The sequence below is a fragment of the Octopus bimaculoides genome, chromosome 23 (genome assembly GCF_046866305.1).
Source record: "Octopus bimaculoides isolate indiv1 chromosome 23, ASM4686630v1, whole genome shotgun sequence".
Taxonomy (NCBI): Eukaryota; Metazoa; Mollusca; class Cephalopoda; order Octopoda; family Octopodidae; genus Octopus; species Octopus bimaculoides.
The window spans coordinates 18,550,099-18,562,598 of NC_142950.1; the positions used below are offsets into that span (position 1 = coordinate 18,550,099).

Sequence of the window (12,500 nt, forward strand, 5' to 3'; positions counted from 1 at the left end):
TGGAGGAGGAAGTCCCGAAAATGTAGTTGCTAGAATAAGAACAAGCTGGGCAAAGTTCAGTGAGCTTCTACTGTTAATGGTAACTAAGGACCTCTCTTCAGAGTGTTAAGAAGATTGTATGATGCCTGTGTACAATTTGTGCTTCATGGTAGTGAAACATGGTCTTTGGCTACAGAGGGACTTGCAATGATTTGAAAGAAATGAAGCTAGCATATTCTACTGGATGGGTAATGTCAATGTGCACACATGACTGTAAATGATTTAAGAAAACTGGATACAAGAGGCATCAGATGTTGTGTGCAAGAGAGAAGACTGCACTGGCATGGTCATGTGATGTGTATGGATGAGGACAGCTGCATAAAGAAGTGCCAGGGTCTAATTGTGGAGGGAACCTGTGGAAGGGGTAGACCCAGGAAGATGTGGGATAAAGTGGTGAGAAAGGATCTTCAGATGCTGGGCCTCAGTAAGGAAATGACAAGGGACCAGGGGTTGTGGCAATTTGCTGTACTTGAGAAAATGCATCAAGCTAAGTAAAATCGTTGTCAGCCATACATACAGGCTTGTCTTTAACAGGTGCCAGTGCCACACAAAATGCACTCATGCTATTTCTGTGTAAATGTATTTGTGCTGGTGGCACATAAGAAACACCCAGCTCACTCTGTAAAGTGGTTGGTGTTAGGAAGGGCATCCAGCCATAGAAATCATGCCACAACAGACAGTTGGAATCTGGATAGCTCCCTGACTGGCCAGCTCCTGTCAGACTGTCCAACCCATGCCAGCATGGAAAATGGACATTAAATGAATGATATATGACAGGCTGCTTTCAGTTTCCATCTACCAGATCCACTCACAAGACTTTGGTTAGTAGAAGACATTTGCAGTGAGACCGAACCTGGAACCATATGGTTGGGAAGTAAATTTCATACTACACAGCCATTCTTGCTTAGTGCCATTTCTTCTAACTTAATGTTCCGAGTTCAGATGCTTGTCACAAACTTGCCTTTCATCCTTTTGGAGATGATAAAGTAAGTACCACTTGAGCACTGGGATTTGCTGGCCTTATGCCAAAATTTGAAGCCATTATTAAGCCGGTGTTTGGAACATAAATCTATGGAATTTTGACAGATTCTAATTTAGATCAGGAAGTTTATATCATAGAATCAGAAGTGATGTTAGATGAGTTAGAGAACACTTACATTAATAGTCATACAATATTCAACCCTTTTGTTTTCATATGCCAGTTGAAATACACTACTTTGTCTCATTTAATTTTGAAAATAATGAAAAATTTAGTAAAATAACTTTAATTATTAACCCTTCCACATTTAAACTGACTATATCCAGCCAAAATATTATCCCAGTTTTATGTTCAAACCAAGCCAGATCTAGCCTCTTAGACCTACCCTACAGTGTCATTCAAAAAATAAATCAATTATTTCATCGAAGTCTTGAAGCTCCAAGATTATGTAAGGTTAATTTGAAAACAATGTGAATAAATAAGCATCACATTTGACAGAGCAATCTGAATAATGAAGGGTTAAGCATTTGGAACATAAATTAACAATTTACATCATAGAGCCAAGAACAATCTCAGGCAGGTTGGCATCAAAAAGGTTAAGACAAGCATGATGGAAAGATCTGGAAGTTAAATCATATGACTAGCCTATTTCAGATGACTTTTGTAAAATAACTTTGTCATAATGACTTTTGTAAAATAACTTTGTCATAAATGAACATGAAACCTTGATGGAAAATTTTAATTTAGATCAATTTAAAACAGGAAGTTTGTATCACAGAACCAGGGTTGGTCTCTGGTTAGTCACAGGACACATACTGAGAGAGTCATACTGTATTTAATCCTTTTGTTATCATATTTCTGATGAGATATAGTCTTTGTTTTAATTATTTTGAAAATAGTCTGTCTTCTACTTGTTTCTGTCATTAGACTGCAGCCATGCTGGGATGCCGCATTGAAGAATTTTAGTCAGACTAATTGACTCCAGTATTTTTTTGTGATTTTTCAGCCTAGTACTTATTCTATCAGACTCTTTTACCCAACCGCTAAGTTATGGGGATGTAAACACACCAACACTGGTTGTCAGGCACTGATGGGACAGCCACAAAAGAGACACACATACACTGACATATATATAATAGGTTTCTTTCACTTTCCATCCATCAAATCCACTCACAAGGCTTTGGTTGGGCCAAGGCTATAGTAGAAGACCTTGTCTAGGGTTCCAAACAGTGAGATTGAACCCAGGACCATGTGGTTGGGAAGCAAACTTCTTACCACACAGGCATGAAAAATTTAGTAAAAGAAATTTGTTGCTATTACTAAGCTGGTTTTTGAAACATAAATTAATATGAAATCTCAACAGAAGTTTTTTAATTTAGATCACATTAAAGCAGGAATGATCTCAGGCAAGTTAGAATTAAAGGTTCTGCTTTCTCTGCATTAAGTGGGTTTTTTTCCTTTCTTTTCTTTTCTAGTCAGGAGAGAAGGCAGTGGCCATGACACTTTGCAGGGCCTCTGAGAGGGTGAAGGAGAGGGGAAAGTATCGTCAAACTGGAAACCTGGCCCAAATGCTCGTTACGGAGTAGACTTCACTAAAAGTAACCAGGGTACACCTTAAGAAAAATACCACATAAACTAACAAAGAGGTGCTTTCATGTATTTTCTCAGCTTGTTAAAGATAACAGATGAATATGTCCTCAAATCACAGCCTAATGTCAGTGAAACAAGACCTGATCACTTGAGCCAAGAAAAAGGAGTCTTCATGTTGCTGCTTAATGTTTATAGGTCAGTGTTTGTTGGGTGGGGGGTCCAGAAGATGCAAGAATTTGTTGGTGTGTTTAATACAAAGTCTGGTTAAATGAGACATGAACACAGTAAGTGTGGCAAAGGGTGAGGACTTAGGTGAACCTAGATGAGTGAAGGGTATGTGGATAGCTAGTTCAGAAGGACAGAGGTCATTGAAGAGGTGGTTGAAAGAGATAAAGAATGGATGCATCATGTGGCTGTTGGTGATTGCAGTGGGTGAAATGTTTGAATCTTTGCCAGTCAGTTGAACCACATTTCTTTTGGGTGAAGTCTAAGGCCATAGTTCTTTAAAAGACAAATACAAGTCCTACCTTTTTCTCCAGAAAGAATATTATTGGAAATTTTTGGAAAAGACAGAAGTGAGCCCTGCTCACCGCTATCGGGACAGAGATGGCTATCCACATATGAGAGCCCTTTGTGTCAGAGTAGCTGTTTCAATGTATTTCTCTCGTCATCTTCTGGGGTAGTGCCTTTTCTATTTTATCTGTTGAGACCATGAGGCAGTCTGAATTACAGGAAGTCGAGAGAATGTAAGAATTTCATAGCTTAGTACTGAAAAAATACTTTGTTGAATTATTTGGGAGAGTAATCTCTCCTTTCTGCTAAATTCCATCTTCATATATCTTTCACTCTGCTAAATCAGTTGATAATTTTACATTAAAGTAAAACTTTCTCATCACAAACATTCAATCTGTAAAGTAAGTGCACTTAAGTTTTCCTAATCGTTTTAATGTTTCTGTTATTGTAGCTTCCAAACTGTTTCATAGTTATCAAGGATGAGTTAGCTTAGCAATGGGGCCTTGAGTGGTTGCTTGACTTGCTTGAAATAGCAGCCAAATCCTCTCAAATGACAGTGCAAAGTCTTTATATAAAAAAGAGGAGACCTTGAATAATGTATGTGGTCCTAGATATCCCTGAAAAGACATGATCAGGATGGTCGTGGTTAGAATATCTTTGATCATAAAGCTTGGTCTGTCAATTCTGTTCTGGGGCTAAACAAGAATAGCAATGACAACAAATTAATTTGTGAAGTATTGAGACAGACTAACAAATGGAAATGAGTCTCTTTGCATTCATTTATATGTGTATTTGTGGACACGTATGTTTACATGTGTGTGTATTGGTGCATATATATGCGTGTTGTGTATGTGTATGTGTCATGTGCTTTTGGCATAGTTTCAACAGTGTTTTCCCTGAATGTATTATTAATTAAAATCATAATCCAGTTGTTGTTAAGATGTTTAGCTAATATGCCACCAGTGCCTAACCTCAACATGTCCTATTTGCTTCCACAGTTTGATATTAGATTGCTACTCTTATATTGTCAATGATTCATTTTAAATGATTCAGTGGCTGCTCTTCTTTTCTTTCATTAACCTTTTTATCTTATCACTTATTCATGGTAGAAATCTTTTTCCAAAGACATTTTATGGATGAATTTCTTTGTTTCTTTCCTTTTGATTTTTTTTTACAATAATTAAGGCTGTGAATGATTTATGCAATCAGTGTATATGTGTGTGTATGTATGTTTGAATGTATGTATGAGTGTGTTTTCATTTGTTTTTATGCTATATGCCTATGCACATATGTGTCTATATACATATGTATGTATGTGTATATGTTATGGTATGTTTGTAGAAACAAATATGTGATCAAAAGCATTCTGATAGTAACCATTCTGTCTTTTATCTAGACATAACATGTCTTCTTGACCTTTATTCATAAAGGAGAATCATTAACCTTGATCCACGACAGGGCTTCTGACACCAGGGAAGGAAGCAGGAGGTTATGTTCAAACTGGGGACCTGACCCAAATGCTTGCAAAAGAGCAAGCTCCACTAAAGGCAGATAAGGTGCCATATGATGGTTTTAAACAGGACAATGAAAGAAACCATCCAAGTTGGCTAGAGTAAGATTTGAATGCAGAATGCAAAGTGCCAGATGCCCTTCATGCTACTCATTTTACTCTTTAAGACTTGTTTTTAGCCCACCACCTTCATCTCTACCCGAGCCCACTTTCCTCTCTCCATCCATTTTCCCACTCATTTCAACCATCATCCTATCATTCATCTCACCACTTGTGATATTTGCTCACCCACTGCCAGCCATTACTCCTTTTCTGCCTCTTTTTCTCTCTCACTATATTCTTCTCACAGCTTCTCCACCACCTCAACAACCTCTCATCTCTGGTCTCTATACTTTTCTTTCAAAGACTCAATGGATCTTTACCATCTCCATTTATTTTGTATCTTTCATTTACCCTTCCCTTTGCACCCATATTCACTTTTTTGATATATAGCCCCTGTACCCCCTACACAACCCACCTCATCTCCTTTAATGCTTTGTCCCTCTTTATTTCATTAACCCTATCCCCATTCCCTCCTCTTTTTCCTTCTGACTACTCTGTTACTCTCTCCTCTCTCTTAACCTGTCTCCTTCAGCTATAGGGGCCCCTTTAAGCCCTTTTGTTTTACAAGTGATAATGGTGAGATCATAAGTACTGGCGTTGATTTTTTTGACTAAACCACTTCAGAGTGGTACCTGACTAAAACTAGTAAAAGAAAATATGCAGATAGGACTTGCTTTCTATGTTGTGTCCATGTACAAGCTTTTTATCTCCCTATACTTTTTACTTATATTTCTTATATTTTTTTACTTATATTTCTTATATATTTTTAAAAAATATTTATAGGGATATTGTTTCATAGTTTTATTGCTCATATATTTTTTACACATAATTTTTCTTTATTCTACCTTTCACCTTGCATTTTTCCTGTGCGTATATAGATGTGTATATGGAATTTTTTGTGTGCATGTGTAGATATGTACGTGTGCGCGGGTATGTGCATATATAGATGTGTGTGTGTGCATGCGTGCATGTGAGTATGTGCGTATATAGATATGGTTTACTCTTATTGCTTATATTTTACACTTTTTTACACATTTTTCTGTATTTTGTCTTTAGCCCTGTTTTTTCTTGTGCATGTGTGTATATAGATGTGTGCGTGCATGCGAGTATGTGCGTATATAGATGTGTTTTACTCTTATTGCTTATTTTTTACACTTTTTTTTTTTACATGCGTGTGTGTGTATGTGTGCAAGGGTGTATGCGGGTATGTATATATATTTTTTGGCGAATGTGTGGGTGAGCATGTGTGTGTTTCAAGTGAGGGTGGATAAGTATATACATATAGGCGCATGTACATGGGTGTGTGGGCGCGCATGTGTATGTATGGACATGCATGCTTACGTGATTACTATGAACATTTTTACTCCCTCCCCTTATTTAGCAGTCATTCTAATTGCTTTTTTGTCTTAATAACGGTCAATCACTCAGTAATTTCCCTTTGTTTAACGGTCATTTTCATAGCATTTTTTTCGATGGCCCAATAACTGAAGTGATGCCGGCGTGGGTTTCTGCCGCGACATCCGAAACTCAGAGTTTTATCATGGCTACTGAATAATTGGCACATATTATATTTACAGATAAATTCCTCTATTTCCATAATATTGAGGTCTCTTTCATTCTTTTGTTGTCTTGCCATTTCTATCAATATATATATATATATATATATATATATATATATATATATATATATATATATATGGTCTTTGTAGGGTATAAAGATAAGGTATTTCCAATGCAGCACTCAACCTGAGTTCTGTGCTGTTGACACTGACAAATTCCAGACTAATACCAAAATTCTTCAGGTGTAGAAAATATTCGTTTCATAATGGTAAAACCATTTTGTAAGTTTAGTGAAGAGTAAAATATAATCCAAATAAGACAAAGAAATACTTTCACACATTTTTAATGACCAAATTGTTTCTGTACCAACTCTACTTTCAACAGTGTTCAAAGCAGAGTTGGTACAGAAACAATTGTAACTGATCATTAAAGATGTTTTTAAAGTATTTCTTTGTCTTATTATTTGGATTTTATATGTACATATATTCTGTTCACAGTTACATAGGTAAGTGGTTAAAAGCACTTTACATAACCATGCATTCCAAAGAATCCTTCTGTTTGAATTGGAAAAGAAGATGAAGATAGTACTGATAATTCCCTTTTCCTTTAATGCCTGGAGAATCTAAAATGTACTGATAGAAGAAAAATAAATAAGTAGAAATTTAATATGATGGAAGAAGTTTTGAAGTGATGAATACATAAAAGTGTGTTGGTATTTTCTGGCAGCCTGACATAGAAACAGCATTGAAACTATGTTTGGTATCCACATATACACAGAAATTCTTTCTCTCTGTCTCTTGTGTTCTACAGATTTTTTTGTTGCATAAGGGATGTAACTGATGCCAATAAAGTAATGAATGAAATTGCTAGGAATTCCAAAGTTCACCATGGTTTCCAAGAATATTTGCAAAATTTACCAAGTTTTTCCTGGAACACGAAACTATATGCATGCTGCTTGTCTGTCTGTCAATTTCTTTGGCCAGTAAATCAACAAGTTCTATATGGTCATTCATTTAGTTGTTAGTGTTCTGGCTGCTGTTAACTCTTGGATTAACTTTGACAGAAGAAACCTAGGATTAAACACATTCCAACAGTGAGCATCCCGTCTCTTCATTTTTTAAGCGTGTTTTTGTAGGGTATCACCACCACCACCATCATCATCATTGCGACCACAGCCATCACCATTATCATCATTGTTTTAATGTTCACTTTTCCATACTTGCTTGTGTGAGATGGAAGTTGTTGAGGCAGAGTTTCTACAGCTGGATGTCCTTCCTGTTGCCAACCCTTGCTTATTCACAAGTAAGGTAATAATTCCCCGTGACCAAACATGTTTACACAGAATATTGGAAAATAATGTCACTGTTTGTGAGATGGTGAAGCTTGTTTACAACAATCACACAATGTCAAGACTAGTGAATCACATGCACACATACACACATATATCCACATGTTCTATTAAAAAATTTTTTTAAACACCCTACCTAATTAAACCAATTTACATCTCCCCTTCTCCTCTTCCTCTTTTTCCAGACACCATACTTTTTCCTCCCTCCCCACTTTTGTTGACTAATCCTGTCCTCACTGCCTAGCCCAATGTGTCATTGCTATCCTGATATCCTGTCAAGTGATGGTGGGGGGAAGAACACAGAGACACAAACATACATACATATATATTATATATATATATATATATATATATATATATATATATATATATATATATATATAACGTGAGAGAGTTAGGGGTTGGGGGTTCAACCCACTAAGGGATAGTATCTATCCAGTATACTGCTGGGAGGGTACCCAATTATTGCTACGCTAGTGCTATACTAGGTGCAATCAATGGGAGCGGGTAAAAGTGGAGGTTTTACCCAAAATTTGTGTAACAATTAGAAAATGGAGGATAATATGCTGAACCCAACTACTTGCAGACAGTGTATCCCGTTGAGTTCATTAATTTAATACACACACACATATATATATATATATATATATATATATATATATCATCATCATCATCATCATCATCATCATCGTTTAACGTCCGCTTTCCATGCTAGCATGGGTTGGACGATTTGACTGAGGACTGGTGAAACCGGATGGCAACACCAGGCTCCAATCTAATTTGGCAGAGTTTCTACAGCTGGATGCCCTTCCTAACGCCAACCACTCAGAGAGTGTAGTGGGTGCTTTTACGTGTCACCCGCACGAAAACGGCCACGCTCGAAATGGTGTCTTTTATGTGCCACCCGCACAAGCCAGTCCAGGGGCACTGGCAACGATCTCGCTCGAAAATCCTACGGGAGCCAGTCAGGCGGTACTGGCATATATATATATATATATATTCCAAGAAAGTTAGAGGTTGTGAATCCAACCAACTAAGGGATAATATCTATCCTATATACTGCTGGTAGAGTAACCAATTATTAATACACAAGTGTTTTTTCATTGCATGGCAATTACATTACCGAGTATAATAAATGAGTGAGGGTAAAGAGTTATTTTCCCCTTAATTTATACAGCAATAAGAAAATGGAGGGGATCAGTAGGTGGTATTCATCAACTTTGAGACATTATATTATGTCTATTTCTTTATTTACTAAAAGGACAATTATAACAATATACATACATGTATAACATATCTTGCTTTACCTATATAATATATAAAATATAAAAATATCAGTAATTATTAAAATATATAACATAGAGCAATAGAAATTGGAATAATATCTTACAGCTGTTTCAGCCAAGAGGCAATAAAACCTCATTCTACTTTTATCCCTCCAGTGGACTGAAGTAATTAGTAGATGAAATTGAGGTACCTGGGTGTTTCTCTAGGCTTCGTTGGAGATTTTAGAAAGTACATAAGGTTAAGTTATAAATATAAATACACACACATATACATACTTTTACATATATATAAATACATATGCCTACACTTAAATGTACATACATAAATGCATTATATTATTCATAGTAGATAAAATGTAATCAGCAGTATGAGAAAGTTATTGCAAACTACTTACCACACAGCCACTCCTGCGCCTATATACAATATATATATATATATTATATATTACATCTATACATAATATATATTATATACATGATATATATATTATCTATATATATATATATATATATATATATATATATATATATATATATATTGCACCCACCTTTCCTACCACAGCCTTCCATCTTTTGTCAAACACGCCTCGCGACAGTAGTCTCCTCTCCGGCCCTATCTTGCTCTTCAGATGATATCTGAAAAAGTGAGCAATCCAGGGCCAGAGATGAAGGTTCCAATCACAAATCTTTGCAGTCTTGTCTTCCAAACACACTCTTTCAACACTGCCACTGTAAGGAGAAAACATGCCTCACCTTCCTTGTGGTGGGTGGCACAATCTTTATTATAGATTCAGCTGATAGCTGTACTCTGCCTAGGTGTGTCAACACGTGTTCAACGTAAACTATCAAGCCCGAAAGCTTCCAACAGTGTACAAAAGCGTGCAGGACATTTTCATCGTCCAGCCCACATCTTGGACATGTCGGTGGCACTGATATTTCGTGCCTGGATAACTTATCGTGAACAGGTAAAGTGTTCCTGTAGTACTGCCAGGTCAGGGATTTTTGGTAATTATCCAAATACCCCGGCCCAAAAGTCTTATGGAACAGGTTGGTAAGTTGGTTCTCATCAAACCCCAGAGCCTCTTCTAGGACGTCATCGTTTTCAAAATTTCCACCAGCCCTCTATACAAAACCGAGGTGGTATTCCCACTGCCAGCCTTGCCCACCTTGTGAATCAGTATGAGTGCCTGTCAATACTCCTTTTGCCATTCTGTCAGATTGCGTCTTTTAATAAAACCGGGTTTGAATCTCTCCAGAGAGCTGGTCGTGGGAAGAATTTCTCTGCCAGCAGATTCCATACCTTGTCACCCTCCAGGTAGTGCCAGAGATGTCTCAGCCTCAACATATGTTTGCACATCATAAGCCAGGGCATCCCTAACCCACCCTTTAGTGGTTCCTGGTAGCAGTGGCTTTCCTTCCTTCCACAATAAGTGGAGAAGGAGGCGCTCCAACTTGTTTAGCCACGAGTCGGGACAAGGGACAACGGTTAGGCGGTAGGTGATTACAGATGCGATAAACACCTGTACCACTTCCACCTTTCCTTTCAAGGATAGAGCCCATCCAGACCAAGTCCAAGCTGAAGCTTCCACTCTGTCTGCCACCTCACTCCAATTCTTCTCTGTTTGGGAGTCCGGTCCAAACCAAACTCCAAGCAACTTAACAGGACCGTCTGTCCAGTGACCCACGACACTGGACAATACCGGCTTGCTCCTTCAGGTGCCGAGGCACAAGCCGATGGACTTGTCCTTGTTAACTTTTACTCCTGCCACCACCTCATATCCTTTGATAGTGTCCTCTACACAAGGTAGCTGGACCTCATTGGACACAATGATGGTGACATCATCTGCAAAAGCAGAGACCTACTTACCACATCCGATTTCATTGGGGGTGCATCCCAAATTCTCCAACTTCCTTAGTAAATGCTCAAGAGCCAAAACGTACAGAAGCGGGGACATGGGGACACCCATGGCGAACTAAGCGCTTGATCGAAAACGGCTCTGACAGGTAGCCATTTATCTGAACAGTGGATTAGATGCTGCTATACATTGCAGAGATCCACCTATGGAAGTCCGGGCCCAGCCCAGCTGCTTCAAGAACTGCCGCCAGTGAGCTACCCTATCAAATGCTTTACTTTGGTCTAAATGGACCAGTGCCCTGCCTTTGCTGGTTAATTTACCCACCCTGTCTAAGGTGTAGCGTATAAGGTGAAGATTGTCCTGGATCGACCTGCCCAGAATGGTGCACGTCTGCGCCTTCCCTACAAGCTTCTCCACGATACGCATCAACCTTTTTGCTAACACCTTGGCCAAAATCTTTAACTCTACATTGAGTAGAGTTATGGACCTGTAATTACTTATACTGTCCCCCTAGCTTGGGCCCTTCTGGATCAGTGTCACCATCCCCGACTCACAGAGCTGGGAATCCTCCCAGTAGACACCTGCCAGCAGGTCCCCAAACAAGTCCGGCATGCTACGATAAAACTCATAGGGCAGACCATCCAGCCCCGGTGCACTCAGCCAACACCTCTTTTACTTTCACAGATGTAATCGGTCCTTCACAGCATTCTGTCTCACATGCCGAAAGCCACGGCCCACTGGTGAGGAAGACCTTTAGGGACTCCCCATGCTTGAGCTCGCTGCCCTGCCCAAACAATCAGTTGAAATGCTGGTGAAAGGCCTTTTGCATCTTTTCCTGTCCATAGATCTTGTGCCCCTGTTCATCAGTTAAAGACTTTATAGAGGCTTTTTTGCCCTTCTGAAACTCCACATGACGGGCCCATCCGGCAACGTTAAAACCTTCTCGGCCCACTGCACGTAGCCTAACTCTAACTCTACAGCCTTCATGTTTGACTTTGAGGTGATGGTACAAGACCGTTCTCACCGCCAGCACTCTGTCTGCAGAGCCAGATTCCAAAGCCTCGTCTAAATTCTTAACTAGTTCCCTTTCTATTCTAGATCTATCTAAACTTAGCTGGTTGCTAAATCTAATAGAATCTAAACGGATGGCTTTCTTGAAGGCATGCCACCATCTATTATTAATGATGGCGCCACATAGTGCCCTCTGTGCTAATTCCTTAATCTGGGCATAGAAGGCTTGACAAGTCAAAATAGACTTGTTCATCTTCCAGTATCTATATGTACCTCACATGTCACAAATTTGTGATCTGTGCAAAGCACAATACAAAACTGGGGACAGCTAAAGGTATCCCTATCTCTTTCTCTAACAAATACCCTATCTATATAAGATCTGCATGAGGTGTTATTATTACTCCACATTCACTGTGGAATGCTCGGCTCATCCAGTCTGTAATGGTCTACTAGATTATAGCTCTCTAGTAGACCCTTGAGGCCAGGATTTCCCCTCCTATCAGTCGAGCCAACACTACCCATCCGTGCATGGAGTATAGTGTTAAAGTCTCCTAACAGAACTATCGTTTTTGAGGTCACTAGAAAGTGCTCTAGTTCTCGATAAAAAACAGACTGCCTACAATCCTTAGGAGCATAGCCAGCTACCAACCTGAAAGACTGTTTACTCTTGTGGGTCACATCTAGGATGACCAGCCTACCTTTTGGG

The 12,500-nt window shown here is 38.8% G+C and overlaps 1 protein-coding gene across 3 annotated transcripts in view; it reads left to right on the plus strand.

The window, feature by feature from the left end:
• The window catches only part of LOC106870769 (ubiquitin carboxyl-terminal hydrolase 44-like), a 123,482-nt gene that overhangs the window by 36,289 nt on the left and 74,693 nt on the right, over positions 1-12,500 (plus strand). The window contains exon 2 of one of the 3 annotated variants that reach the window (XM_089340678.1): positions 7,104-7,386. The exons of the other annotated variants lie outside the window; for them this stretch is intronic. Coding sequence (XP_089196804.1) covers positions 7,295-7,386 — 92 coding nt within the window. The 5' untranslated portion in view covers positions 7,104-7,294. The remainder of the gene's footprint in view (positions 1-7,103; positions 7,387-12,500) is intronic. 3 annotated transcript variants of the gene reach the window in all.